General features: G+C 41.2%; 1 protein-coding gene across 50 annotated transcripts in view; it reads left to right on the top strand.

The window, feature by feature from the left end:
* ubap2a (ubiquitin associated protein 2a) overlaps positions 1-24,422 on the top strand; it is a 144,026-nt gene that overhangs the window by 54,984 nt on the left and 64,620 nt on the right. For 20 of the 50 annotated variants that reach the window (XM_078221411.1, XM_078221340.1, XM_078221418.1 and 17 more), the window contains 5 exons: positions 2,157-2,214; positions 8,194-8,288; positions 8,385-8,437; positions 14,669-14,739; positions 16,104-16,287. In XM_078221411.1, coding sequence (XP_078077537.1) covers positions 2,157-2,214; positions 8,194-8,288; positions 8,385-8,437; positions 14,669-14,739; positions 16,104-16,287 — 461 coding nt within the window. Of the gene's footprint in view, positions 1-2,156; positions 2,215-8,193; positions 8,289-8,384; positions 8,438-14,665; positions 14,740-16,103; positions 16,288-24,422 lie in introns of all 50 variants that reach the window. The other 30 variants (XM_078221480.1, XM_078221431.1, XM_078221518.1 and 27 more) reach the window with 2 other exon arrangements.

Here is a 24,422-nt window from a genome sequence, read left to right as displayed (position 1 = left end):
GAAAAACAGCCATTTGCCACAAATTGCTGCTTTCTTACCTTAAGACAAGTTTTTATCCAAGTTGAATGTGACCCTCCTATTCCGTGAGCTTCAGTTTTGTTGACCTGTCTTTTATGTGGTACTTTGTCAAATCCATATTGGCAACATCCACTGTTGCTTGGTCAAAAATTTCTATTAGATAACTCAAACATGATCTGCTTTTTACAAATCCTTGCTGGCTTTCCTTAATGAATTCAAACCTCTGCAAGTTAGAGTTGACACACAAGGTACGGTGGTTAGCACTCTGTACCAGGGATCCGGCTTCAATTCTGGCCTTCCAGCTCTGTGGAGTTTGCAAGTTTTCTTCTTGTCTGCATGGATTTACTCCGGGTGCATCAGTTTCCTCCCACAGTCCAAAAGATGTACAGGTTAGGTGGATTGGCCATGTTAAATGTGTGTGGGTGACGGGAATAAGGTGGGGGAAAGAGCCTTTGGTAAGATTTTCTGGCCAAGAGACTGCAGACTCAAAGGGTCAAATGGTCTCTTTCTGCACTGTAGACATTCAATGGATTCTATAAGCTCCTTTTAATAAATCTGTTCGCACTGTCCCTGCATGTGGAATGAGAAGTTTCCTCGGGCATAATCTGGGCCAAGTATTGACTTTGCCTATCTTTCCTTAGCAAAGTTGGGAGAAAAATTTGAATATATTGTTGGTGAATCTCTCTTTTGTGGGTTGGCCCCAGAGTCACATTGCAGGTTGAATTTCTCATTCTTACAGTTCAAATGTACTTTATTAAAAAAGGGTTTTCTGTAAATTTGCCATTGAGCATTTACTGTTTAGATTATTGATTAGAATATAATCAATTCATTATCCATGCAACAGTGTTGGCTTCAGGTGCCAATTAGTTTGGGGAAACACCAGGCCAAAATTGTAAAATGCGATTTATTTTTCTTGGCTGTCTGAGGCCATAACTTTGACTTGGTTGTAGTTTCTCATGAAAATGGGTCAAAATAATAGACTTCCAAGAAGGTAGAACATGCATTTAAAGTTCTCTTTATGGTATATGTGTATCATTTTAAGTTCACAGTAAATACTTGATATTTCTAATCTGCTGACCGAGAACTAATATCACGCATGAAGTGGACTTGAAATTTGGAACAGTGACAACTAATGTCAACGTTCAAACTAAATATAAGGGCTGAAATTGCTCGACTATTCTGGAAGATGTTCACTCTGGAAATTTGCCCATTCTGCCACACCTACACTTTGGTTCCTGGTTGCTTGAAGTTTGCAGATGATTCAGTGGATCTACGCTCGGTTTTCCGATCATTGGTATAAGCATTAGCAGCCAGTGGAAGGACAGATTCTCCTGACTATAAAATATTTTGGTTGATGCAGTTGCTTGCAGTTTGTGTTCGAGGCCATGACACCAAACCCACATAACTCCTCAAGAAACCTGTTCCTAACCCTACACACTAAATTGGGTTCAACACATACAGGATTACACAATTGTACTCTTAAAGTTAATGTTTATTCATTTATTCGTCCCAGGTAGGCTTACATTAACACCGCAATGAAGTTACTGTGAAATTCCCCTAGTCGCCACACTCCGGCACCTGTTCGGGTCACTGCACCTAACCAGCACGTCTTTCAGACTGTGGGAGGAAACCGGAGCGCTCAGAGGCAACCCACGCAGACACGGGGAGAATGTGCAAACTCCACACAGACAGTGACCCTAGCTGGGAATTGAACCCAGGTCCGTGGCGCTGTGAGACAGCACAGTGCCACCGTGCTGCCCACGCTAAGTGATCACAGCCTGTGGACATTTCTGGTCATTGGGTGACACGACAGTGGTTAGCACTGCTGTCTCACAGCGCCAGGGACCTGGGTTCAATTCCCAGCTTGGGTCACTGTCTGTGTGGAGTTGCACATTCTCCCAGTGTCCGCATGGGTTTCCTCCGGGTGCTCTAGTTTCCTCCCATAGTCCAAAGATGTGCGGGGTTAGATGGATTGGCCATGCTAAATTGCCCCTTAGTGTCAGGGGATGAGCTGGGGGAAATGCATGGTGTTATGGGTATCGAGCCTGGGTGGGATTGTGGTCGGTGCAGAATTGATGGGCCAAATGGCCTCCTGCATTGTAGGATTCTATGAACATGATGCATCTTTAAATTTGCAGGATTTAGTGGACGTAGCAGAGGCAGGGGAGCAGGAAGATTTTCAGCACAAGGCATGGGGTAAGCATCTCAAAATAAAGTAGGTTTCTCAGTTGTTTATTTCCTAGATTGCCTAATTTGAAAGTTGTATTTTAATCTCCTGCAGAATTGATTTTGTGCATTGCAAAATTATTAGTCAATCTAGCATATTCATTCCTGTTCCAGTAAGACTAGAATTGAAACCCGAGGTGTAAATTTAAATTGAAGGAAAACAATTAAGTGCAACATAGTGCAAATAGCCATCCTGTGCAACAAAAGTATAATTGGGAAGGCAGCTTACTCTGCACCTGGTGGAGCGGTGATAGTTTTTTGAGTGCATTATTAGTCCTACAGTAATGGAAAAGTTGGATCACCTTACTGTGTGGCCGATTTGTCAGGCAGCAAGTTGGGAGCATACAGCATGATCCCGTTCCTGATTTTGATACTTCTGGTTTAATATCCAGACTGTTCAGAAGTGATGGAATAATTCTGGGCTAATAGTGGCATGCTCCTTTTGGTGGTCATCAAACAATAAGTTGAAATCTAAAATTTAATAAATAGTCAGAGGTTTACAGCATGGAAACAGGCCCTTCAGCTCAACTTGTCCATGCCACCCCTTTTTTTTAACCCCTAAACTAGTTCCAATTGCCTGTGTTTGGCCCATATCCCTCTATACCCATCTTACCCATGTAACTGTCAAAACGCTTTTTAAAAGACAAAATTGTACCCGCCTCTACTACCACCTCTGGCAGCTTGTTCCAGACACTGACCACCCTGTGTGTGAAAGAATTGCCCCTCTCAACCCTTTTGTATCTCTCCCCTCTCACCTTAAACCAAGCCCTCTAGTTTTAGACTCCCCTACCTTTGGGAAAAGATATTGACTATTTAGCTGATCTACACCCCTCATTATTTTATAGACCTCGATAAGATCATCCCTAAGCCTCCTACGCTCCAGAGAAAAAAGTCCCAATCTGTCCAGCCTCTCCTTATAACTTAAACCATCAAGTCCTGGTAGCATCCTAGTAAATCTTTTCTGCACTCTTTCTAGTTTAATAATATCCTTTCTATGATAGGGTGACCAGAACTGTACACAGTATTCCAAATGCGGCCTTACCAATCTCTTGTCAAACTTCAACAAGACGTCCCAACTCCTGTATTCAATGTTCTGACCAATGAAACCAAGCATGCCGAATGCCTTCTTCACCACTCTGTCCACCTGTGACTCCACTTTCAAGGAGCTATCGACCTGTACCCCTAGATCTTTGTTCTGTAACTCTCCCCAACAGCCTACCATTAACTGAGTAAGTCCTGCCCTGGTTTGATCTACCAAAATGCATCACCTTGCATTTATCTAAATTAAACTCCATCTGCCCAATTGATCAAAATCCCATTGCAATCCTAGATAACCACCTTCGTTGTCCACTATGCCACCAATTTTGGTGTCATCTGCAAACTTACCATGCCTACTAAAATCATTAATATAAATGACAAATAACAGCGGACCCAACACTGATCCCTGAGGCACACTGCTGGTCACAGGTCTCTAGTTTGAAAAACAACCCTCTACGACCACCCTCTGTCTTCTGTCATTAAGCAATTTTGTATCCATTTAGCTACCTCATCCTGGACCCCGTGAGATTTAACCTTATGCAACAACCTACCATGCAGTACCTTTTCAAAGGACTTGCTAAAGTCCATGTAGACAACATCAGCTGCACTGCCCTCATCTACCTTCTTGGTTACCCCTTCAAAAAACTCAATCAAATTTGTGAGACATGATTTTCCACTCACAAAGCCATGCTGACTGTCCCTAACCAGTCCTTGCATCTCTAAATGCCTGTAGATCCTGTCTCTCAAAATACCTTCTTACCCAATACAACTTACCCACAACAGATGTGAGGCTCACCTGCCTGTAGTTCCCAGGCTTTTCCCTGCAACCCTTTTTAAACAAAGGCACAACATTTGCCACCTTCCAATCTTCAGGCACCTCACCTGTGACTATCGATGATTCAAATATCTCAGCTAGGGGACCCGCAATTTCCTCCCTAGCCTCCTACAATGTCCTGCGATACGCTTCATCAGCTCCCGGGGATTTATCTACCTTGATGCATTTTAAGACTTCCAGCACCACCTCCTCTGTTATATGTACACTCCTCAGGACATCACTATTTATTTCCCCCAACATCCATGTTTTTCTCAACAGTAAATACTGATGAGAAATATTCATTTAGGATCGTACCCATCTCTTGTGGATCCGCACATAGATGACCTTGTTGATCCTTAAGAGGCCCTACTCTCTCCCTTGTTACTCTTTTGCCCTTTGTATTTGTAGAAGCTCTTTGGATTCTCCTTTGCCTTATTTGCCCAAAACAATTTTGTGTTCTGTTTTTGCTCTCCTGATTTCTCTCTTAACTCTACTCCTTCACCCTCTATACTCTTCAAGGGATCCACTTGATCCCAGTTGCCTATGCATGTCATGTGCCTCCTCCTTCTTGACCAGGGCCTCAATATCCCGAGTCATCCAGGGTTCCCTACTTCTACCAGCCTTGCCCTTCGTTCTAAGATGAATGTGCTTACCCTGAACCCTGGTTAACACACTTTTGAAAGTCTCCCACTTACCAGACGTCCCTTTGCCTGCCACAGACTCCCCCAGTTAACTGTTGAAAGTTTCTGCCTGATGCCATCAAAATTGGCCTTGCCCCAATTTAGAATTTTAACTTTTGGGCCAGATCTTTCGTTCTCCATAGTTATCTTAAAACTAATGGAATTATGGTCACTGGTCCCAAAGTGAGCCCTCACAAACACTTCTGACACCTGCCCTTCCTTATTTCCCAAGAGGAGGTCAAGTTTTGCCCCCTCTCTAGTCGGGCAATCCACATACTGAATGAGAAATTCCTCCTGAATACATTGAACAAATTTTTCTCCATCCAACCCTCTAATACTATGGTTGGAACATAGAAAAGCTACAGCACAAACAGGCCCTTCGGCCCACAAGTTGTGCCGAACACATCCCTATCTTCTAGACCTACCTATAACCCTCCATCCTATTAAGCTCCATGTACTCATCCAGGAGTCTCTTAAAAGACCCTATTGAGTTCGCCTGCACCACCACTGATGGCAGCCGATTCCACTCGCCCACCACCCTCTTGTGAAAAACTTACCCCTAACATCTCCCCTGTACCTACCCCCCAGCACCCTAAACCTGTGTCCTCTCGTAGCAGACATTTCCACCCTGGGAAAAAGCCTCTGAGAGTCCACCCGATCTATGCCTCAACATCTTATACACCTCTATTAGGTCTCCTCTCATCCTTCGTCTCTCCAAGGAGAAAAGACCGAGCTCCCTCAGCCTATCCTCATAAGGCATGCCACTCAATCCAGGCAGCATCCTTGTAAATCTCCTCTGCACCCTTTCAATCTTTTCCACATCCTTCCTGTAATGAGGCAACCAGAACTGAGCACAGTACTCCAAGTGGGGTCTGACGAGAGTCTTATATAGCTGCATCATTATCCCCGGACTCCTAAACTCAATCCCTCGATTGATAATGGCCAGCACACCATACGCCTTCTTAACTACCTCCTCCACCTGCGGGGCCGATTTCAGAGTCCTATGGACCCGGACCCCAAGGTCCTTCTGATCCTCTACAGTACTAAGAGTCTTTCCCTTTATAATTGTACTCCTTCATCCCATTTGACCTACCAAAATGGACCACGTCGCATTTATCTGGGTTGAAGTCCATCTGCCACTTGTCCGCCCAGTCTTGCATCCTATCTCTGTCCCTCTGTAACTTCTGACATCCCTCCAGACTATCCACAACCCCACCAACCTTTGTGTCGTCGGCAAACTTACCAACCCATCCGTCCGCTTCCTCATCCAGGTCATTTATGAAAATGACAAACAGCAAGGGTCACAGAACAGATCCCTGGGGCACACCGCTGGTAACCGACCTCCATTTAGAAAAAGACCCATCTATACCCACTCTCTGCCTCCTTTGGGCAAGCCAGTTCTGGATCCACAGGGCAGCAGCCCCTTGGATCCCATGCCCTCTCACGTTTTCGAGAAGCCTTGCATGGGGAACCTTATCGAACGCCTTGCTAAAATCCATATAAACCACATCTACCGCTTTCCCTTCGTCAATGTGTTTAGTCACATTTTCGAAGAACTCCACCAGGCTCGTAAGGCACGGTCTGCCCTTGACAAAGCCATGCTGAGTATTCTTGAGCATACTAAACCTCTCTAAATGCTCATAAATCTTGTCCCTCAGGATCTTCTCCATCAGTTTACCAACCACTGAGGTTAGACTCACCGGTTGGTAATTACCTGGGCTATCCCTATTCCCCTTCTTGAAAATAGGAACCACATCCGCAATCCTCCAATCCTCCGGCACCTCTCCCGTCTCCATTGCCAACGCAAAGATCATCGCCAGAGGATCTGCAATCTCTTCCCTCGCCTCCCACAGTAACCTGGGGTACATCCCATCCGGACCCGGCGACTTATCTATCTTGATGCCATTCAAAGATTCCAGCACAACCTCTTAAAGTCCACATACTCAATCCTTTCAGTCCACCGCACGCCCACAGTACATCCACCCAGGTCCTTCTCTGTGAAAACCGAGGCAAAATACTGGTTGTCCCAGTCAATGTTGGGAAAGTTAAATTCCTCTACTATTACCACCCTATTTTTCTTGGAGCTATCTGTAATCTCCTAGCATGTTTGCTCCTCAATTTTCCGCTGACTATCAAAGTAATTTCCCCCTTATTTCTCAGTTCTACCCATATAGACTCATGGGCGAACCCTCAGATATATCCCCCCTCAGTACTGCCATGATGTTTTCCTTAATCACCTCCTCTCTCGCTCCTCTTCTATCTTTCCCGTAGCATCTGTACCCTGGAACACTGAGCTGCCAGTCCTGTCCTTTCCTTAGCCATGTTTCAGTAATTGCTATAATATCCCAATCCCATGTACCCATCCATGCTCTGAGTTCATCTGCCTCTTGCATTGAAATAAATGCCGTTTATTCTGGACTTCCTTTGCTCTCTGCCTTGCTTTTGCCTGATTTCATAGAGAGAAAAACAACTGAAGTGTTATTTTCACACACTTCACTTTTTTTTCTCAATTTCTTAGTTACAGAATTGTACATCCCAAAAGCTGGTAATTCAGCCCACAAGTCTGTACTGAGGATATGTAGTCCAATCCCACTCTTCTTTGTTTAAAATGCTGTTTAGTATTTAACTTTAGTATGTCAGAGGTGCTTTGGGATTGGAAATAAAAGTAAGACTGGATAAGGAAACAAGGTGAAGATATGAGGGAAGAGATGAGGAGTGCAGAATCCAGAGTTTATTGCCTCATGTTTAGAAGACCGTTTCAGTTGTCAGTCTGATTTTCTTGCTTTTGAAATGTTTACCTTTTTATGAAATTAAAAAAAAACAAAAATAATTTCACTTGTATTGCACACACACACAGGAAACAATGGATAAGCTAGGGAGAATGAAAAATGGTGCTAAAACAAATTTTATAGCCCTGCTATTAATTTCTACTTGCAATATATTCAACTCTGCACGGAATCCCAGTGAGAACATTGTGGTTCTTTATCTACAACCTGTACTTCATTTTTAAATGCTTTGGATTTATCATTTTTTGTGCTAATCTTCAAAAACCTATATCTCTTCACTGGAGTTGATTGGTGGATCTTCAAACATGGTCTAAACTGCTAAATTAGCTTAATTTGGAAGACGTGATTTATTTTTTACCCTTGATCCTACCCTCCCAAAAAGACACATTTAAACATAGTCGAAGATTTGAACTGCAATCTAAACCAACTAGCCTGATTTGATCCATCGCATTCAAGCTAAGTGATATGTTCCTCCTTGAGACGTAATAATACTATGCTGATTGTTAACGGGACTAAGTTGCATTAAATAGTGACATTAATTGAATTAGTTTTCAATTGGTCATAAAACACTTGAAATTGCATAATTCTGTAAATGCCTTTTGAATTCACTTGGTATGTCTCAATTGTACAGAACATTCAACCCCACAGACTATGCAGATTCTACAACGAACAATGGTTTTGGGGCAACATCTGAAATCTGGGAATCTGGTCAAAACAATGGAACGGGTAGGAAAAATGAAAAAACTGAATATTTATGCCTTCCAAATTTTGCAATAGTATAAAATTGTTCTGTATGATGGTATATTTCTTGTGATTTTCCAGGTGGTTGGCAGAACTCCATGGAGGACTGGGTTACTGAAGACTGGAATGAAGATGTAAGTGTGAGAGACTTGTAACAGAACGCTGTATTTTTCAAGCATTTAAACAAGCACTTGGTGCTATTTATAGAACACCAATTAGCAAAGACACTTGTGCACTATGGCAAATGACCGACTCTAATGTGTTAAATCTTAACACAAGAGCCAATATTAATAGTTACTCCAGCTGTGTTGCACTTATTTTTACACCAATTGTACAAGAATTGATTATATTTAGCAGTGAATCAACAAGTCTTTGATTTGTTTTGCTTAGTTGACTTTTTCTACTGAATGCATGGAAAAACTAATGTTCTTGGGTGCAATTCAATCTTGGAGCAAAATGAGTGCTCCAGTAAATTTAGTTCTGTTGAGAAATCTGCTATTGGATCCACAACACCTGTTGCATATGTCTTGTGATGTGGCAGTCATCCGTAAAATCCATTTTGGGGTAGTTACAATGTCTCTAATTCAATTGATAGTGCACTAATGACATGTGGTTTAGTGGTTCTGGTTTGGTGGGAGAGGGTTTAGGGCTGCTCGTCTAACCGGTGGCACTTCTATGTTGTATGTCAATAAATTCGAAGGCTATTTTTACAGTTGGAAAATCTGTTAATTTAAATATAGTTTTTAACCTAAGTTGTACTCTTGCCAATGACTTGAGTAATAGTCAGCTTTATCTGGAGTGTATGCAAGTTGCTTTGTAAATGTTGTAACTGAAAATACTTGGTCTAGCAATTTGTTTTTCCAAATGGCTCCTGGAGACTGTCATTAAGTTCTGGATCTAAAAAATGAAAAAGTAGTTAAAACACTTTTAATGTCCTGCGGAAAGTGAAGGTGCTAGTTTGCTAGAAGTAGTGAACGGCTCATCACATTTTAAAAAAACTCACTTGGGTTCCTGAAGATTACAGCTATCATTCAGGATATTTGATGAACTCTAATGTATATTGGTATCTAGTGAAATAAATATGAATCATCCTCCAATTCAAATTGCATAACTGATCTATCACACCTAGTTCCAGTTACATAATATTGATCGGATGTATTGGAAAGGTTGGTTATGCTTGGACTGGATAAGTTGCCTGTTCTGCATGCATGGCTAACATCCCAAGTTATTAAGGGAAATGGGAGTGGAGAAAGCTGAAGGGCTTGCCATAATCTTCCCTAGACATGAAAGGTGTCAGAGAATTGGAAAGTGGCAAATGTGACAACCTTTTTCAAGAAGTGTAAGAACATTCCAAGAATCTGTAAACTGGTCAATTTAACATCAGTGGGGGGTAAGGTTTTAGAAACTCTTATCAAGTGGGGGGGGGGGAGGAATCAATAGGCACAGGTAGAGGTGCAAGTTAATTGAGAGCCAACATGGATGTGTAAAAGGCAAATTATACTTGCCCAATTTAAATTTTTGAAGTAACACAGTGGTTGATGGTGATTTTTTAAAAAAGTATTCTTTCACAAGGTGTGGGCATTGCTGGCTAAGCCACCATTTTTATTGGCTTCCTTGAGGAAGGAGTAGTGAGCTACCGCTTTGAATCACTGCAGTCCATGTGATGTAGGTACACTCCCAAAGTCCAGGATTTTGACCTGGCAAGAGTGAAGAAACAGCGATATAGTTCTAAGTCAGGATAGTGTATGTCTTGGAGGGGAACTTGCAGATGGCAGTGTTCCCATGCATCTGCTGCCCTTGTCTTCCTTGGGCAGTAGAGGTTGTAGGTTTTGAAGGTGCTGTCAAAAGAGCCTTAGTGAATTGCTACAGTGCATCTTGTAGACGGTACATACTGCTGCCACTGCATCGGTGGTGGAGGGAGTGGATGCTGATGGTGGATGGGGGTGACATTCAAGTGGGCGGCTTTGTCCTGGATAGTGTGAAGCTTCTTGCATGTGGGAGCTTCAGTCATCCAGGCAAATGGAAAGTATTCCATCACATTCCTGACTTGTGCTGAGTAGATGATGAATAGGCTTTGAAGAGTTGGGAGGTGAGTTACCTGCTGCAGAATTCCCAGTCTATGACCTCTTTCAGCCATAGTATTTTTATGCCCTGTTCAGTTTCTGGTCAGTGTTGAACCTCTATTCAACCAACATTGTTAGTGGAGTTTCAGTTTCCGGGGGTAGAACAGCCCAAGCTGTGAACGGTGCCAAACATTATACGATCATCAGCGATGTCCCCACTGATGACCTTATGACGAAGGCTGGTCATTGAAGTAGTTGAAGATGGCTTGGCCTAGGACACTTCCCTGAGAAACCCCTGCAGTGTTGTCCTGGAACAGAGATGATTGACCTCCAATAACCACATCTGTCTTCCTTTGTGCCAGGTCTGACTCCAGCCAACAGACCAGCAGAGAGACACCCCCCCCCTCCCAATTTCCACTGACTCTCATTTTGCTCATGCTTTTGGGTGCCGCACTGCCAAATGCAGCCTGGATGTTGATGACGGTGACTCTCACTTCACCTGCGGAGTTCTGCTCTTTTGTCCATGGTTTGGACCAAGGCTGTAATGAGATCAGGAGTTGTGGCCCTGGCAGACCCCAAATTTGAATATTAGTGAGCAGGAATACAATGGTTGTTGTCTACGTGAATGTTAAGAAAATGTTTGCCAAAGCTCCACTTAAAGGCTGACTAAGAAAATTGAGACTTGTGGAATAGGTGGGTCAGTGTCAGCTTGGATTTTTAAAAAGGCTCAAGGACCAGAAATAAGTTGTGGGGTAATGGGTCATTTTTCAGACTGGAGGATGCTGGACTGTAGTGTTCCCCAAGGTTCAGTGTTAAGACCACTGCTTCCTTTATATATAAAAGACTTGGATCTTGGGGTACAGAGTAGAATTTCAAAATTTGCCAATAAGACCAAAAGCGAGGGTGATGGCAATTGACTGCAACAGGATATAGGTAGGCTAGCTGAATGACTAGACAAGTGGCAGATAAAATTTAATAGAGAATTGAGAGGTAATGAATTTTGCCAGAAGGGCAAAGGGAATAATAAATACTTAATGGCACAGTTCTAAAGAGTGTACAGGGACCTGGACATGCATGTGCATAGGTCTAATCAAGATGGTGGGTCAATTGAGATAGTAGTTAATGAAACCTGGGCGGCATAGTAGCACAGTGGTTAGCACTGCTGCTTCACAGCTCCAGGGACCTGGGTTCGATTTCCGGCTCGGGTCACTGTCTGTGTGGAGTTTGCACATTCCCCTGTATCTGCGTGGGTTTCCTCCCACAGGCCAAAGATGTGCGGGTTAGGTTGATTGGCCATTCTAAAAAAAATTGCCCCTCTGTGTCCTGAGATGCGTAGGTTAGAGGGATTAGCGGGTAAATATGTAGGGATATGGGGGTAGGGCCTGGGTGGGATTGTGGTCGGTGCAGGTCCGATGGGATGAATGGCCTCTTTCTGCACTGTAGGACTCTATGAATTTCTATGAAACATATGGAAGCACCATACAGGGAGTTGTGTTGAACCTGTACAAATATCTGTCTCTGCCACAGCTAGAGTATTGCATCCAGTTCTAGTCACCACAGTTCAGGAAAGGTGCGAGGGCCTGTTAAAGGGTGCAGAGGAGATTTACTAGAATGATTCTGATGAGGGTATTTAGCTACAAGGTTAGGTCTGAGAAGCTGGTCTTGTTCTCCTTGGAGCAAAGGATCTGATAGAGCTGTACAGGATTGAGGTTTATTTTGATATGGTAGCCAGAAATTGTACTCTAGTTCATGATACAGCGGCTAGATAAAACAGATTAAGGTCCTGGGCACAGGGTGTAGCATGGATTGGAAGAATTATTTTTGTACAAGGAGTGGGAATGATCTGGAACCTGTAGTCTGAGGGCAGAAGCAAATATGATTGATTTTCAAAAGGAAATTGGGTTGGCACTTCAGGGGGTAATAAACTTTCAGCATTATGGGGTTAGAAAAGGTGAATGGGGACTGGCTGGATTGCTCTGTATAGAGACCCAGCATGGATTCAATGTGCCAAATCGGTTCCTTCTGAGCATAATGACCATTGGATGAGTAGTGAAACCCAGTGTCTGTGTGGGCTTCTCCCCTATGGGTTCTCCCCGTGTCTGCGTGGGTTTCCTCCTACAGTCCAAAGATGTGCAGGTTAGGTTGATTGGCCATGCTAAATTGCCCTTTAGTGTCCTGGGATGTTTGTTAGAGGGATTAGCAGGGTAAATATGTGGGGTTTTGGAGATGGGGCCTGGGTGGGATTGTTGACAGTGCAGACTCAATGGGCCGAATGGCTGCCTCCTGCACTGTAGGCATTCTATAATTCTATTATTCTATGAAAGTAAGAATGTGCCTAAAGACAAGGGTGCCCCGATAATTTTTAAAAGCAGTTTTAATTTTCTGCAAATGTTGAAACTGTAATTTGCAGTTTTCATACAAAGAATATTTGAGTGGAAATTCAAATGTGATCCTTTTTGTGGAATATAAAATCCCCGCCAACCATTCAATTAGTTTATTTATCTGCCTGGAATGATAAATTCCTGCACCTTCTACTGAAGCTGATGAATGGAATTGGTGGACTTGGAAGAGAACAACATTCATTTAAAATTGAATCTTCAATGTCCAGATTGACTTGCTATATGCCTAGCACCTGTGCCTGTACAATTGCTACTAAGACCTGGGGACCACAGTACTTGCATTTTTGGTGGGAATTGTTTACCCATTGGGAATGCAGTTCAGACATTTATCAATATACCTCCATGTGTTTAAAAATGATTGTGGTTTATGTATATATCAGGATTTTTTTGGTTTGCAAAATTCTTAATCTAGGTACTCATTTCATATGTTTAAGTTACTGTAGAGCACAGTTCCTTCTAAGTATTATATTGAAGTTTTAAACCAGCTGTTTTTTTTCAACCTTTAGGCATCTTCAGTACTTTGCTCAGGTAGCTTTCATTGTTCTGTAGGCTATTTGACTACATTGGTATCTCATTATCTGCTGTACCTCCTTGCACAATGTCCATATACACTTCTGAAGGATTCATTGAATAATAATCTGCAGCAGAAGACCTGGAAAACTTATTTTGTGTGATTAATAGCACATGTTCAAATTATTTAAAATCAATGTGACAAGCAGGAATGTGAGCTTGAGACCGTTCTGACCTATATGGTTGAGCCAGTCATTGAAACTCCTTTACCATTTGGGGAAATTGTGGAAATTGTTTGCATTGTACATTTAAAGTAGAAACAACAGCTATCTTGGACAAAAGCAAAATACTGAGGATGCTAGGAATCAAATAAAAACAAAATGTTACAAATACTCAGCAGGTCTGTCACAAAACAATAAAACAAGTTTGTTTCTTCACAACAGCTGCTTTTCCTGTTTCTTGACTGTTAATTGCCCAACCACTTGTCAGAACTGAACCACTTAATTTTAAACTGTTCTTTCAGAGTAAAATCCATAGATATTACAGCTTATAAAAATTAGAATTCTCAATTACGTAATGATTACCATTATGTAAATTGCTGCCATGCTCTACTACATTGTTGTTTCCCTTTGATTTACCATATCTCCCCTCTAATGATACCTTCCTTCCCACTATTTACACTAGGTATATGGCTTGCCAGAACATTGGTCCCAGCAGGTGAAACCTGTCAGACCGATGTAGCTCCTACTTCCCCTAGTATTGCTGCCAGTGCCCCAGGACTCAAAACCCATTTCTCCCACACCAGTCTTTGATTATCTATAGATTATTACCGTTTGAGATTCTGCTTTTTAACTTAGTCCGTAACTGCTCATACTTGCTAGGAAGAACTTCTTTCTTATCCCTATTAATGTCATTTTTTTAAAAAAAGATCGCGCTGGAGCGAGGAGACTTCTTGTGAGCTGTCCCCAGTATATCCTCTAATTTCATCTTATACTCTTCTATGCTCTTAAAATTTTAACTCCTTTAAACTTTCTAATGTTGCCTATTATATTGAGCAGTTCGTTCTCTTCTCCTTATCTGTAACTGTGATAATATATTCTGCACCATGTGCTCCATGAACGGTATCTTTTTGACTGTATAGGGTGCAAAAAACAATTTTTCACTGTATCCCAATACATATGACAATGAAACAAATTGGGTCAGACAGCATCTATGAAGAGAAACCATTAATGTTTCAAGGCAAGATGACCATTCAACAGATCTGTTTCTTTGCACTAATGCTGCCTGAATGCTGAATATTTCCAGCATTTTTGTTTTTATATCTAAGATTTGTGTTGCTGAGAAAATAGAGGCTTGCATAATCAGTTTTAACTTTAATGAATTCTTTAAGCAGCTTACAGAGACAAAGGTCTTTACAGCTTCAACTGTTGTAAGAATGGACAACCAAATCACTCCAGGACCAAGGTATGAAATGTCCTATTTTAACATGAGTTAACCAGTTAATGCACATAATGTAGAACAACTTCAGAAAAATATAAAGTGTATTTTAAACCAGCCTCTGAAATTTTTGAAATGGAGGGTACAGCATGTGCTTCTTCCAGCTGCATATGACTAACCTAATCAGTTTCTTGAGCTCTCAAGCAATTGTCCAAAGGATCCCCCATCTTCAAATCTGAGCACAACGTTGTGATGCAGTTTCTTTCTTTTTTCTGGCAGCAAATGTTCTTCTCAACCGTTGATTGAATTGGCTTCTAAACTGAAACTTTAAACCATAACTACAGTTTGCTGCACATGCATTATTCAGTTTGTTATCTATATCTTCCTAACACATCTAGATCTAAGTTGAAGCTGGAAATATTTTAGGGCAAATTTAGATTCATATCTGAAGAAACCTGTTCAACTGATCAGCTGTATGAAAATAAATGACTTGTGCAATATGCCAAGATTTTTAATGTTTTAGCAGAGACCATGTTTGAAAATGATTTGCAAGTACATGGTTTTTAAAATAAATTACCCAGATGCTGTTTGTGCTATTGCTAAAACTTGGCTCTTCTAGTTAGTAGGAATGTAAATTGTTTATGGAAGAATTGTTCTCTAGTTTATTGCTTAGAATCATTATGCAGAAGGAAGATATACGTCTGAGTAGTTCACAATGCATAGTGTTGTTTCAACTGGTATTTTTAAAAATACTTTCTGCAGGAGTATATCATTAGTATGGTAACAATGAAAATACAGTGAACTTGAAAGAACACATGTTCCAATGATTGCTTGCTTTGGAGCAGGATAATTTTCACAATCAGTCTTTCCTCTCGCCGTTTTTGAAGGCAGATATATTTCCTTAGTAAACACTAGGATGCAACAGACACAATTTGGCAACTTTATTTCCCCTCCACACAAGTTTCTAGGTGTTAATAGCTGTGACTAGATAAATGTTCTTGTATCTTCAAACTTTTATTACTGCTCACCAGCCAGTGCCTGATGTCTAATTTTGTTTTCGTAACAGAATCAAGCCATTTTTGAGCATGTTCATTGCCTGCTCTCTTCCTCCTGACCTAACTTCAGACATTATGCTGACAAGCATGTGCCTGAACACAAGTTTTCACAAAACCTCTCATATTAGTCTGTAATAGCTTTCAATATTTTTTGCAAGTTAATTCCCTAGTTCAAAAAAAGGAACATTTTTGGTGAGCCATAAGCCAGGTTGATGAAGTTGTGCTGTTTTTAGAAAAATAATCTAGTCTGAAATGTTACAAGTGCCTCCTGAAATCCATTTTGCAGTCCTTCCAGAACCTGTTAAAGGTCTGAAAATAAACTTATCTTTTTTTAAGCACTGATCTAGCAACATTGCTTCAAAAACCCTCAACTGGTACTGTAACAGAAACCAACTCGTGTGAAGCACCCCAACAGGCAAACCTCACTCAGTCACTGGTGTTCACTAATTCCCAACATGATGATCCAATTTCATCGGTGGAAGGAAACTCCAATGCTGTGAATTCCTACACTCAGAATCTGGTAAACCAAAAACAAAACAAAATTACTACATTTTGATATGTTTTCTGTGTAAATTAGAAGAGCTTCTAAAAATGACGCTTGATAGACTTTTCAGATGTACGTTCTGTTAGAGTTGTTTTCTCCTTCAGAACAGGTCTTCTGCAGCACTTGGGTTTGACCTTCTCTGTTGTTGTAATCAGAACTTTTTAAGTAAAGCATGATCCTTTGTGTGGAAACTGCAAGCTATGCCATTTTTCCCCCTGTCTGATTGCAGCAGAATGCTATTTTTTTGGTTCTTCAGTATCATTGTCTCGCCCCTTCTTAATTCAAGTGAGGAAATTTTGACCCCGTAAGCTTTGTGATGGTCAGGCTTGTAGTCTTGTAGCCTTTGCAAAAATGTTTCTTCTGTGTTTTTCTCTTCTAGTATGACTAAGAAGCTGGTGGGATTCAAGTGTTGCTGTTCCTGTGATGCTAAGTTTCCATTGATGGATTACCACAATGACTTTGTCCTGGGCCAGGGTCAACTTGGAGTGGGCTGCTCTATCAGAGAATTTCTCAAGTGGGCCTGGGACCAGAGGAGAGCTTGTCCTTAAGGGACACTTCCTTGATACCAGGTGCTGCACCCTCAGCAAAGAGGACTTTAGCATAATCATTGGGCCCTTATGGTATTTGAACATCCCTCTCAGCTGCTGAGAAAGGGTGATTGTCTCACGAGTCCCTGCCATGGCAAAGACTAAGGCTAGTGGATGACCATTTGGAAATGGGGTTAAATAAATCTGTATACTGTTTGATATACAGGTTGCTTCAAGCAGGTGTTTCATTCTAGTTACTTCTGATCCTCAAGCTTAAAAAGTCTCTTGTTTTGAGCTCCATTGCTCTCTGAGCCAGGCTTAACCAAGTATGCTCAAACATTTTGAGAGCTGGGGATTTGTTGAGGCAATAATGCATAATCAGGACAACTTTAATTGCAGCTGTTGTGTGCTAAATGTTTCGCACAAGCTCAGACATCAACAGTGCTCTTGCTATCGATTTATGGAATCTTTTGTTTGTTTCATTTGCATATTTCAATCTATCAGGGATTACAGGGGTGGCACAGTGGTTAGCACTGCTGCTTCACAGCGCCAGGGACCTGGGTTCGATTCCCGGCTTGGATTACTGTCTGTGTGGAGTTTGCACATTCTCCCTATGTCTGCGTGGGTTTTCTCCGGGTGCTCTGGTTTCCTCCCACAATCCAAAGATGTGCAGGTTAGGTGCATTGGCCATGCTAAAAATTCTCCCTCAGTGTACCTGAACAGGCACCGGAGTGTGGCAACTAGGGGATTTTCACAGTAATTTCATTACAATGTAAATGTATGTCTACTTGTGACAAATAAATAAAAATAAACAGATGTTGAAAATAGCTTGGGAGCTAATTTTGTGAGCTTCGGAATGCATCAGAAATTTGATCAGAAAGGTGGGACTGAGGCTAAAAACAGTTTCGTTACGTATATTAGAAGCAAAATTTAAAATGACCAATTTGGTTGAGCTTAGCAAATGGTCAATCTTTTCTACTTCCAAGCTGCAATTCTGCTTTAAAAACTGTTGGAATATTTAAGTTATGGAATAAAGCCGACTTGTTGGCTTTTTGTGTGGATTCCTTTAAGTTGATTTCTAAGTGCCAATTGATTGGAAAATATTCGGAGAAAACCAATTGGATAAATATTGCAACTTTAAAAGCAGAACCTGTTTGAAATGCATCACTGACATCAGATAGTAAATGAAGAAGAAAATTTGCCATCTTCACAGAAGGGGCTGGGAAAAAATAAGAGGGTGTGAGGAAACAACACAATGGAAAATGGATTTTCTGATTACTTGTAGTTGAGTAATAGATCTTGGGAGTAGGGAAATCTCTACAATGGGGTGCGGTTGGTCTTAATTTCTATTGGCTAGGGAGGGTGAAATGTGAGTGTCCCATTTAGTGTGCATGTTGGGTCAGCATAAGATTAGGTTTGCTGGTGGTGTTCCCTTCTCATCCTGCACGCAGGCATGAGTCATTGGCCTGTTGACTTCTCTGCAGTGCAATTCGTTCTCATGGTGGTAAATGTAATCTTTTCTAAAAGTGCTTCCTTCATTTAGCAAGGACTGTTGATGCTTCACTCTAAAAGGGTATCCTGATGTGAAGACGTAACTTTGTATTCATACTGTACTTAGATCTGCAGTGTGAGCTATCCTAAGTTGTGCACTGTCACCACTACAGCTTTTCTCGAGGTGCTGTTTAACCAATGTACACTTGAATTTTTTTTTCTAACCGGCATTTAGAACAGTTTTCTGATGTTTAAAATTGAAATTTCTTTGAATCAGTAGGCACAGAAATGCTGTTGTGGTTTTTAAGCATTCATTAGATAACGTGCGACTTACTAGACCAAATGGCATGTGTTTGTGCTCTACAGACTAATTTGTATACTTCAAGTTAGACATCTAATCCAATTACAGAGCATTTGCAGCATTACTGAAAAAAGTCCAAAATTCATATTATATCCACGAAAAATTCTAGCTAGGAAGTTAGGCTTAGAAATTAATATTTTCCATCAAGTTTTCTGAATGCGCAGCTTCCAGTAGAACTGGGCTCCCAATCTTGAGATGAATTATGTATGACTGTCTTTAACTATATTCCAGATAAATGAATTGGATATATCATTACTGATCCTATGATAAATAGAAACATATTCAAAAATAGAAACATATGAGAAGACCGAAGTACCATGTGGGATTATTGTTAGAACAGTTTGCAAAAAGCAAACAGTTTCTACATTATCTGAGTCTAGTATCATTCACAGACAATTTATCACCTAAGGTTTCCTCAAAACATTGATGTCACTTCTATGCTACATGTTTAAATACTAACCAAAGCAACTGATTCCATTGTTTACACTAGGCAACAAAAGCGCGCACTTTCTATGGAGTATCATCAAATTGTCTAATTAAGGCACCAGCATTTTTAATTGAACATTTCCAGAGATGTTCAAATTGACTTGGATGTAATTTCAGTCAACTGCTTTCAATGAAACAAGTGTCCTTTTAAGCTTTTTTTGTCTGAGAATATAGGTATAAAATTTTACTGATCCCAAGATACCAATGCAGTTCACTGGTGCAGTTTAGATGTGGTACAATTAAAAGGCATAAGTTGCTAGTCTAAAAAGCTTTAAATTATCTATTACAAAAGCAAAGTACTATACATGCTGGACATTGAAATAAAAACAGAAAATGCTGGAAACACTTTGGTCTCGCAGCAGAAGTGGAAAGAGAAAGAGTTAACAATTCAAGCCTGTATGGCGACTTCAGAACTGAAGTGGGGCTGAAATCATAGAATCATAGAAACCCTACAGTGCAGAAGGAGGCCATTCGGCCCATCGAGTCTGCACCGACCGCAATCCCACCCAGGCCCTACCCCCACATATTTACCCGCTAATCCCTCTAACCTACGCATCCCAGGACTCTAAGGGGCAATTTTTAACCTGGCCAATCAACCTAACCCGCACATCTTTGGACTGTGGGAGGAAACCGGAGCACCCGGACTAAACCCACGCAGACACGAGGAGAATGTGCAAACTCCACACAGACAGTGACCCGAGCCGGGAATCGAACCCGGGACCCTGGAGCTGTGAAGCAGCAGTGCTTAACCACTGTGCTACCGTGCCGCCCAAATGTGATGGATTATATAGTTGCAGGGGATGGTCGAGAAGGTGGAGTGGAATAGAAGGTCAGGGATGGGTGGGAGCTCAGGAGTGATTGACAAAGATATCATGGATGCAAGACAAAGGGAGTGTTAAAGAACAACGGTGCAAATAATGGCATAAAGGTGAGGTAGCACAAGACCAGTTGCAAATGGCTGTGTGCGTATACGGATTGACCAGGGGTGGTGAGCATGGTTTTGTTAGGGGAAGATCATGTCTAATTAATTTAATAGAATTTTTTGAGAAAGTAACAAGGAAAATTGATGAGGGTGCTGCAGTGGATAGTGCCTTAATGGATTTCAGTAAAATATTTACAAGAACCCACATGGCAGACTGGTCAGAAAAATGGGATGGGATATGGGGAAAAGTGACAGGTTACAACCAAAATTGCCCCAATGACAGGAAGCAAAGGATAGATGGATGCTTTTGCAACTGGAGAACAGTTTCCAGTGTGTTCCACAGGGCTCGGTTTTGGGGCCCTTGCTATTTGTTGTATATATTAATGATTTACACTTAAATGTGGAAGATATGATTGGGAAATTTGCAGGTGACACAAAAATTAGCCATTTATTTGATAGTGAAGAGGGGGCATGGATTGATTAGGGATAGTGAGCATGGTTTTGTTAGGGGAAGATTGTGTCTTAATAGAATTACATCAATGGTTTGGTTGTGTGGGTGGAGAAGTGGCGAATGGAATTCAAACTGAAAGTGTGAGGGCTAATGCATTTGGAGGGCAAACAAAGCAAGGGAATAGTCAAATGGGAAGTATTTGACAGGTTCAGGAAGTGAGACACCTTGGAGTATATGTCCACAGGACCTCGAAGGTGGTAGAACAGGTGGACAAGGTGGTCAAGAAGCACATGGAATGCTTTCCTTTATTGGATGAGGTATTTAATACAAGTAGGGATGTAACTGGGTCACAGCTGGAGTTTTGTGTACAGTTACAGGAAGGATATAATTGCTCTGGGGAGAGTGCAGAGGATATGTACAAGAATGCTGCCAGGGCTTAAATTCCAGCTATGAGGAGAGATTGGATAGGCTAGGGTTGTTTCCTTAAAACAGGTGTTGAGGGGGGGGGGGGGGGGGGGGCGGTTGGGGGCACTTACTAGACAGCATAGGTTTATGGCGATTGGTGAAGGATAAGCAGAGACATGAGGAAAACATTTCACCCAGAGTGCTGGGTGCCTGGAATTCACTGCTTGGTGGTTGAGGCTGAAGTGCTCAACTCATTTAAAGGTACCTGGATCTGGAGTGTTGTAACCTGCAAGGCTACGGACTAGGTGCTGGAAAATGGGGTTCAAATGAGCAGCTAGTTTCTTTTCTCTCAGCTGGTGCAGATATGATGGGCTGAATGGCCTCTTTTTCTGCACTGTAACTTTTCTCTGGTTCTAAGATGGCTTGCAACTGGAAGGTCAGGAACATGTTTGTGGACTGTTGTGCAAAATTGGGAGACTAAATGCAGATTAGGGTCACCAATGTAGAGCAGACTGCATTGAGCAGTGAATGCAGTGGACCAAATTGAAGGAGGTGCTAATGAAATGGTGCTTCACCTGAAAGGAGTGTTTGAGGCCATGGACAGTGAGGAGGTAAAGTGGTAGGTGTTGAACCTTCTGTGATTGCCTGGGAAAAGCATGCAATTTTGGGTTGGAGTGGAACAGTGTGTCATGGGAGGAATGGTCCCCACAGAATGCTGGAGTTGGTGAAAATGGCAGAAGGTTGAGTACCATTTTGCTTTCAGGGTGCTCACCCTTGTTCTGCTATTAACACATTCTGCTACCATTATGCCATTATTAGCATCTTTTGATAGTCTTTAACATTCCCTGTCTCGTGTCCGTGGCATCTTTATCAATTTCTCCCACCTATCCCTGACCTATTCTATTCCACTTTCTCCACCCATCTCTCCAACCATATAATCCATCACATTTCTGCCCCACTTCAGTTCTAAAGAAGTTAAATGGTTTTCTCTTCACAAGTGCTACCAGTCCTCCTGAGTCTTTGCAGCATTTTCTGTTTTTACTACAAAATACCCATCACTTGTATTTAGTTGTAGCCAATTGGTGTAGAATTCACTCTTTTTTTAAAAAATGACTTTAATTTTCCCTCAATCCTTCAAATTCATTTGCTGTGTTACGAGGCACTGAGCTTTTGTGTATAAATTCCTTCTGATCAAAATATACTACAGGTGTATAGCTTTGAAATGAAGCATTTCTCATCATTGTATTAAGATATTATCTAATACTTGGATATCATGCACTATTTTTGAAGGCTTGGAAGCATGGTCTGTGCATTACTCTAATGATCAGAAATGCAGCTGTTGGTTCAACTGGTCATTGTTTTCAGGCTATGGGACCACAGATGCTTGACTCATTCAAAATGTGCTACTGTTTTAATCTTTTAAATATTTTATAGTGGGAAATTCACTTATTTATGACCTTAGAATAGCTGAAAATCTTCCCTTTTTCAGAATTCTTCAGCTAAAAAGTTAGATTTTTAAAGACTTAAAACACTTTATTTTAAAATATAGGTGGAATAGAAATGTTTTTTGACTTGTCACCATGTAATGGTGCTCATTTTCATACTGTTAATACTCCTAACCCACTGCTTTACTTAGTTCAATGTAAGTGCTGAGCTGTGCATAATTGTTTTTTCAAAACCTGGTCATTTGGCAGGTATGAAGAATTAAAAATGATTAACCACTGAACTCCATAGATGAAGCTTAGTTGAACTTTGTCTCTGGAATTAAACAGTAATTTTATAAGACTCCATTGTAGCTCTATTTCCTGAAAGATTCTGTCCACTAATACCTCCATGTTTTTGTCTTTTCCACCTCTAAATAAAATAAAACTTCAAGGCCTTCTCATGCCACAAAAATTACCCTCGGAATGCCAATTTATTTTTCAAGCTATGAACTTTCGTTCTTGAGCAGATCTTGATTGAATATTTTGTTCACCTGAGAACTGACTATGCACTGACCAAGAGATGAGCACTTGGCATCAAAATTTGCCATCTTGTGTTGCAATATAAATGTCAGATTAATGGAATTGTGTTCAATTTTATGAAAGGAAAAGTGGCTGTAGCCTTGTATTGGGTCTGAGTTAATAAAAGAGCCTACAGCTTGGTAAAGACTTGCTGTACATGCATGGCTCCTTGCCTGGAAGTACCAAGATAAATTTGTGTGAAAAGGTTTTTCTGTTTCAGTTTCTTCAGCTGCTATCATTAACTGCAGAATTCATATTTCAGGGAAGAAAAGTGCAAACCTGATGGTGGCACGGTGGCTCAGTGGTTAGCACTGTTGCCTCAGCGCCAGGGACTCGGGTTCGATTCCAGCCTCAGATCGCTGTCTGTGTGAAGTTTGAAAGGTTCTCCCCCTATCTGCGTGGGTTTCCTCCGGGTGTTCCGGTTTCCTCCCACAGTCCAAAGATGTGTGGGTTAGGTGGATTGGCCATGCTAAATTTCCCCTTAGTGTCAGGGGGAACTAGCTGGGGTAAGTGCATGGGGTGATGGGAATAGGACCTGGGTAGGATTGTGGTCAGTGCAGACTCGATGGGCCAAATGACGGCCTCCTGCACTCTAGGGATTCTATAATTTCTGATTCTATAATTTGATGCATGAACTAATCATTAATAGTTACATAGCATGTAGTTAATTTAATGTTTTAACTTTACAAGTTTAAGTAACTGCATATTTATATTGGTTAGGTTTGAATGATTAGGCACAATTAATTGGCTGATCAGTTTTACTGCCATTCATCACAATGTACTAGAAGGCACTTTCAACAAAGCAATTGCAAAAGCAGTTTTAAAGAAAATGTGAAATTGAGATTTCCATTTAAAAATGATCACACATCTAATCTGTTCACATTAAGTCTTTGATTTGGGTGCTGTGTTCACTCTTCTGAGGATTTTTGCACTCTTAAAATGTACATTTTAGCTGGTTAAAACTATCATTGACCTTTGAGTGCTGTTCATTTTGAGTTGGTAGTTTTTTGGGCAACTAAGAATTAGTGTGGTAAGGTAGATAGGAGAAATAACTTGTGCGAAGTCAAATCCAAGTGCATTTGAAGTACCTTTCTGGGTGGGGAAACAGAATTTCTATTAGTTATATCTGAATCTTAGGGTTGCTGTGCAGTTAATTGCTTTCAAATTGCTCAGGAAAAGCTTTTTAACTAGCAAAGATTTTGTTTATTCAGATCTACCATTTTTCTTCAGTATCTGAACTAGTGATCTGTGTTGGTGTCAAGTTTTAATGTTTTGTATCTATTGCTGGAAAAAGAGACATGCAATCAAAGCTTTCTTCAGGCGAGATTTGCAAGAATTTATTTGTGCTGCATGAGAAGAGGATGCTGCTTGGTTGGCAAGTGGACCCTGGTAAATACATACATTGCCATGGAGAATGCATTAGGAAGCAGCCAAGCTATTGTTCAAATTAATAGGTTGTATGCCC

The sequence above is a fragment of the Mustelus asterias genome, chromosome 1 (genome assembly GCF_964213995.1).
Source record: "Mustelus asterias chromosome 1, sMusAst1.hap1.1, whole genome shotgun sequence".
NCBI lineage: Eukaryota > Metazoa > Chordata > Chondrichthyes > Carcharhiniformes > Triakidae > Mustelus > Mustelus asterias.
The sequence above is the reverse complement of the archived record's forward strand: the minus strand, read 5'-3'. Positions and strand labels throughout refer to the sequence as shown.